This window comes from Enhydra lutris, unplaced genomic scaffold (genome assembly GCF_002288905.1).
Source record: "Enhydra lutris kenyoni isolate GAN:26980312 unplaced genomic scaffold, ASM228890v2 scaffoldscaffold26, whole genome shotgun sequence".
Classification (NCBI taxonomy): Eukaryota; Metazoa; Chordata; class Mammalia; order Carnivora; family Mustelidae; genus Enhydra; species Enhydra lutris.
The window spans coordinates 22,150,404-22,155,662 of record NW_019154110.1 but is presented as its reverse complement, the minus strand read 5'-3'; the positions used below and the strand labels follow the sequence as shown (position 1 = coordinate 22,155,662).

Below are 5,259 nucleotides of genomic sequence, written 5' to 3'. Positions count from 1 at the left end.
CGCTCCAGTCTAGCAGGGTGCTGCGCGGGGAGCCGGCGGCGGGGCTCCGCGCGGCTAGGGGCTTCCGCCAGGGGGCGCGCCGCGACGGGGCGGGAGGGGCCGTCTGGTCTGGGGAATTAGCGCCAGGGACGGGCGCGCGCGCGGGTCCCCAGCACATCTGGGCGAGAGCGGCGCCGCTGGACCGAGGGGGGCGCCTAGCGCAGATCTGGAGCGGCAGAGGCACCGCGCGGCTGGGGCCCTTCGAGGCGTTCGGGGCGCACATCTGGGACCTCGAGAAGGGGCCGCGCCGCGCACAGCTGGGCCGGGGGAGGGGAGCGGCGGCCGCACAGCTGGACCGGAGGGGGCGGGGTCGGTCCCGGGCGCCCGGCAGAGGAGAGGGCCGCGAGCCGCTGGGGACTGGAGCATGGGACGGCGCGCCTGAAGGAGCAGGGGCGAGACAGGGGCCTGGGAGCCCGGCAGCAAAAGAGGAGAGCGAGGGGCCCGAGAGCAAAGGAGGAAAATGCAACTGACTCGCTGTTGCTTCGTGTTCCTAGTGCAGGGAAGCCTCTATCTGGTGAGTGGCCCGCGGGGAGCTGCGCGGAGGGGCGGGGGCCCGGAGGACGGGGGAGAGCCCGGAAACTTTCTCCCTTCCCCACGACATCCCCGGGATGGAGGGGGAAGCCCGGAGGCCGGGGGAGAGGGCGGGTCCGAGGACCGAGACTGGCCCGCAAGGGTTAATAGGGGCGGGGAGAGGGTGCGCGGCTGGCCCACCCACTCGGCCGCCGGCGGCGGGAGGTGCGACCAGCACGAGGGAAAAGGCCAGCAGCGGGGCGCCAAGGGTTCCTCGACCCCGTCCCGGCGCCCCGGGACGCGCGGGAGGGGAATGGAGGTGGGCGGCAGAGCTGACCACCTGCCGGGTCTGGGGCCCTGGGCTCTTCTCTGACCTCGGGGACCCCGAGGCCCGGGACCTGGGTCCCCCGGCGCGCAGAGCCTGTCCAGGCAGGGGGCGGCCCCCCGCGGCGCCCGCTCTCGCCTTCCCTCCCGCTCCCTCCCTCCCCGCCTGTTGTTTTCCTCTCCTTTCCCGGCTGCGCGCAGCCCGAGCCCCACAGGACCTGGGCAGGCGGCTCCCGCCCCGGGCGCCCGCGGCGGCTGAGCGGAGCGCCCCAGAGCCCGCTCCCCGAGCGCTCGCTCGCCGCGTCCCTGCCGCCCGGGACGCCCGGGAGTCCCACCCCCGCCCCCCGCCCCCAGTCCTGCCGTAGGGAAGCCTCGGCCCCACATCTGGACCTGCCCGTTTCCTCAAAACAATAACACTCCCCCCCCCCGTGCCACCTCCCCTTTGCCACAGTGTGGAAGCACCCTTTCCTTCTATCCGCACCTGCGGCCCTTCTCCCCACCCTCCAGCCACTGAGCGGCGATCCCCGGGGCCAAGTAACAGGGGGCTGCAGCCTGGGGCCCTCCTGGCTGTCCCTCTGCCCTACCCCTGGGGCCTAGCTGGTAGGGTCATATGCCTCTGCGGGCATAGCTGAGGCCAGAACGGGGGAGGGGTGGAGGGAGGGGGATCATGGAGACCCAGGGGTCCCTTTGGAGCCCTCCAGAGACCAGCCCTCCAGCATCCCTCATCCTCACCCCAGGGGCCACCCGGAAACCCAAACACTGCCCAGCTGTGAGCTGGAGCCCCTAGCGCTGGAAAGACAGACACGCAGGGCGAGTACTCTAGAAGCTGAGTAAGCACACTCCTGCCGCTGCCCTTAGGAGACCTCATCTACTCCCTGATGCCCTCCTGAGCCACTGGGTGTCCGAGCTGGGTCACACTGTCAGGCTGGCCTGCCCCACAGCCCCTCCAGGAGGCCTTCCCAGGTGCTGCCTGTTGCCGTAGCCGATCCGGCATTGGCTGGCCAAGGCTTAGCAGTTTGGCACAAGAGTCCCAGTGGGCCTGGGCTTGGGTAGAACCTCCATAAACGACCCTATCTGGTTCCTGAGGCCAGGAGGGAGCCATGGAATGAAAGGGCTGACCCTGTGTGATTCAGCCTCGTAGGGATGTCACCTTTGAATCCTGGTGTCCTCATCTGTAGAATGGGCATAAGAACTCCTGCCTCAGGGAGCAATAGGGTCCCGGCACGTCCTCATGGGTGATCCCCTGAGTTTTTGACCTTCCCTATCTTGGCCTTCCTGGCGGTGGAGTTCACTCTAGGGCTCCTCCTAGTCCTCCTGTCCAAACTTAAACTGCATTTATACATGACCGGAAACGTCACTGCTTTCTTATTCTGTTGTCTGTTGGGTCTCTTAGCCTCCGAGGACAAAATATCCTAGGGTTTAAGGGTGGCGATGTCTCATCCGACAGAAAAGGACATGCCAAAAAGCAGGGCCTGCACCTCTCCTGCCAACCCCGAGGTCTCTCCCAGCGTAGGGGTGGAGCTTTCCTATTCAACTTGGGGCTCCTTCAGGGCAGTGGCTATGCCTTCCCATCACCTTGTGAATTTCTCAGAGGCAGGGAATTTCCTCTGTGAAATTGTGACCTTATAACCAACCTCTCCTGTAAGACCGGAGGCTCCGGCAGCACAAGGCTACGCCTCTGACAGGTGAGGACTCTCCCAGGATCAGGAGCTGGGCCTCCCCCATCAGACTGGAAACTCCCTAGGGGCAGGGACTGTGTCCTCTTGTCCGCTGGAGGGAATTCTTGATCATCCTTCCAGACTTAGAGTAGTGGCCAAAGGCAGGATGGTGGGAGGGATGGGGTGGGGGTGACCTGAATGTCAGCAGGGGAGCTGGGGCCGTGACACAAGGCAGAGTGTACACTCAACCCCTAGCGAAGTGGGTGATATGCAGGGGTCCCTCAACGTCAGGTCAGTGGAAGGGACAGGATGTTGGTGGGGGACAGAGACCAGAACTCCTGGGTCCTCTGGGGATGGGGGTTTCACTCTCCTCCCAACTCCCTCCACAGGTCATCTGTGGCCTGGATGATGGCCCTCCTGGCTCAGAGGACCCTGAGCGCGATGACCATGAGAGCCAGCCCCGGCCTCGGATGCCTCGGAAGCGGGGCCACATCTCACCTAAGTCCCGTCCCATGGCCAACTCCACTCTGCTAGGGCTGCTGGCTCTGCCTGGGGAGGCATGGGGCGTCCTTGGGCAGCCCCCCAACCGCCCAAACCATAGCCCCCCGCCTTCGGCCAAGGTGAAGAAAATCTTCGGCTGGGGTGACTTCTACTCCAACATCAAGACCGTGGCCCTGAACCTGCTCGTCACGGGGAAGATCGTGGACCACGGCAACGGGACCTTCAGCGTCCACTTCCGACACAATGCCACCGGCCAAGGCAACATCTCCATTAGCCTCGTGCCCCCCAGTAAAGCTGTAGAATTTCACCAGGAGCAACAGATCTTCATCGAAGCCAAGGCCTCCAAAATCTTCAACTGCCGAATGGAGTGGGAGAAGGTGGAACGGGGCCGCCGGACCTCGCTCTGCACCCACGACCCGGCCAAGACCTGCTCCCGAGACCACGCTCAGAGCTCCGCCACCTGGAGCTGTTCCCAGCCCTTCAAAGTCGTCTGTGTCTACATCGCCTTCTACAGCACAGACTACAGGCTGGTCCAGAAGGTGTGCCCGGATTACAACTACCACAGCGATACTCCCTATTACCCCTCGGGGTGACCCTGGGCAGGCCGCAGAGGCCAGGCCGGGGCTGGAAGGACAGGCCTGCCCACGGAGGAGGCCATCTGGCTGGATACTGGGCAGGGAAGGGAAGGGACCTCAGGCAGGGGCGGGGGGTGGAGAGGAGGAGATACCGAGTGGGGCCAGGGCCAAGTCTCCAGTGGTGGTGGGGAAGGGGTCCCAAGCACTGGCCCAGCTTGTGGTTGTGGAGCGACTGGGACATGGGAGCACTGGAGGAGGAGCGGGTTCTCTGGGCAGCCCCGCGGGGCTTCCCCACTGCACAGCAAGAAAATGCTGGGTCCAGGAGGCTTCTGGGGAAGGCAGACCAGTGTGGCCCCAGTATAGGGCTGGAGAGGAGCCCAAAGCCTGGGCTCCCTCCTCGCTGTCCTGAGGAAGAACAGCAACAAGGAGGGGGCATTTCATCAGCGTGGACACAAGTAGGCCACAAAGGACGGAGGAGATGGGGCAGCCTGCGAGCCAGCTCTGGGAGGGGAGAGGGGTGGGGAGGCAGGAGGAACTCTCGTGCCCCACAGAGGGGACCCCCCAGCCCGGTAAACCCATGTCCTGGACTATGGACTGAACTTGGCTTGAGGCTCAAGTGGTGACCCTTGAAGTCTTTTTGATGTCTTGACAAGTAGACCCTCTGTTCCCAGCCAGGTCATCCCTTTCCCAAATTCCCTCTCCTGCCACAGCCGTGTCCTGCCTCACTCCCGCCCTGCCTTGTGCTGACGGGACACCCATCCTTAAGCTGAGACAGAGGGTGATCATGGTTCTCCCAACACCAAGGCCACAGATGGAAGCCCGCCCTTGCGCTGTGTCCCTCTGCCACCCCACCCCCTGCCGGCTCCTCTAGGAGTGTCCTTGTCCAGCCCGCCGGCCTGGGGCTCCCCTGGATCAGGTCGGCACCTCCCCCTCTCGGCCCATGGGGCTGGGGGGCGCCAGACTGTCAAGGGCGTGCTGGACCTATTCCATGGTGTATGTCTGTGGGTTGGGGTGGGGCGGGCGGGGTGTGGAATCACCTGATTGTCAATTTCTGTGTGCCGAGTCTTGTTCTGGAGCCAAGAATAAAGCTTTCCCAAGGCATTGAATTCTGAATTGTCCAGGGAGGGAAAGGTCCCCGGGTGTCCCACCAACCAGCCAGCCTCGCTCAGAGGGCGGCGGGATGAGTCCTGGAGACCAGAGCTGGGGGGCTCTGCTGGAACTGTCGCTCCCTGAGGGCTCAGAGCTTCCCTCTCTAGCCCCCTTTCTGGAGCTGTCGGGAAGGCTGGGCCAACACCCCATGGTGCTCCTGGGGGGCGGGGGTGGCAGCTGCAAAGCCACTTGCGGAAGAAAAGCTAGTAGGCCGCGTGGCCCCTTGTGTTCCTTGTCGCCTCCCTAGGTGGCCATCAGGGTGGGCTCTGGGTGGGGGGCCCCTGCTCTCGCTCTGTCAGTATTTTGCGCCGTGGCCTTGGATAACTCCTTGCTCCTCTCTGGATCTCTTATTCCTTCTCTGTGAAATGAGATGCTTGCCCAACCCAGAGCTTCTCCCATGGGAGGGGGCATCCGGATCACTGAGAGTTGTGGGTAACACATGCATTTCTGGGCTCTGGAGTTTCTAATCCACTAGGTCTGGGCTGGGGTGTAAGGATGTGACT

General features: G+C 64.2%; 1 protein-coding gene across 2 annotated transcripts; it reads left to right on the top strand.

Moving 5' to 3' along the window:
• The first annotated feature begins 328 nt into the window (after positions 1-328).
• Positions 329-4,556, top strand: LOC111151557 (neurexophilin 3). Of its 2 annotated transcripts, none has more exons than XM_022509624.1 (2): positions 329-553; positions 2,921-4,556. In XM_022509624.1, the coding sequence occupies exons 1-2, from the start codon at positions 500-502 to the stop codon at positions 3,623-3,625; spliced, it is 759 nt and encodes a 252-aa protein (XP_022365332.1). In that variant the 5' UTR covers positions 329-499; the 3' UTR covers positions 3,626-4,556. The 2 variants fall into 2 exon arrangements, with proteins under 2 accessions (XP_022365332.1, XP_022365333.1); XM_022509625.1 differs by lacking the exon at positions 329-553 and adding an exon at positions 2,402-2,558.
• Positions 4,557-5,259: the final 703 nt, after the last annotated feature.

Coding starts and splice junctions, on each gene's coding strand:
- LOC111151557 (XM_022509624.1), top strand. CDS start 500: ATGCAACTGACTCGCTGTTGCTTCGTGTTCCTAGTGCAGGGAAGCCTC. Junction 554..2,920: donor TGCAGGGAAGCCTCTATCTG/GTGAGTGGCCCG, acceptor CTCCCTCCACAG/GTCATCTGTGGCCTGGATGA.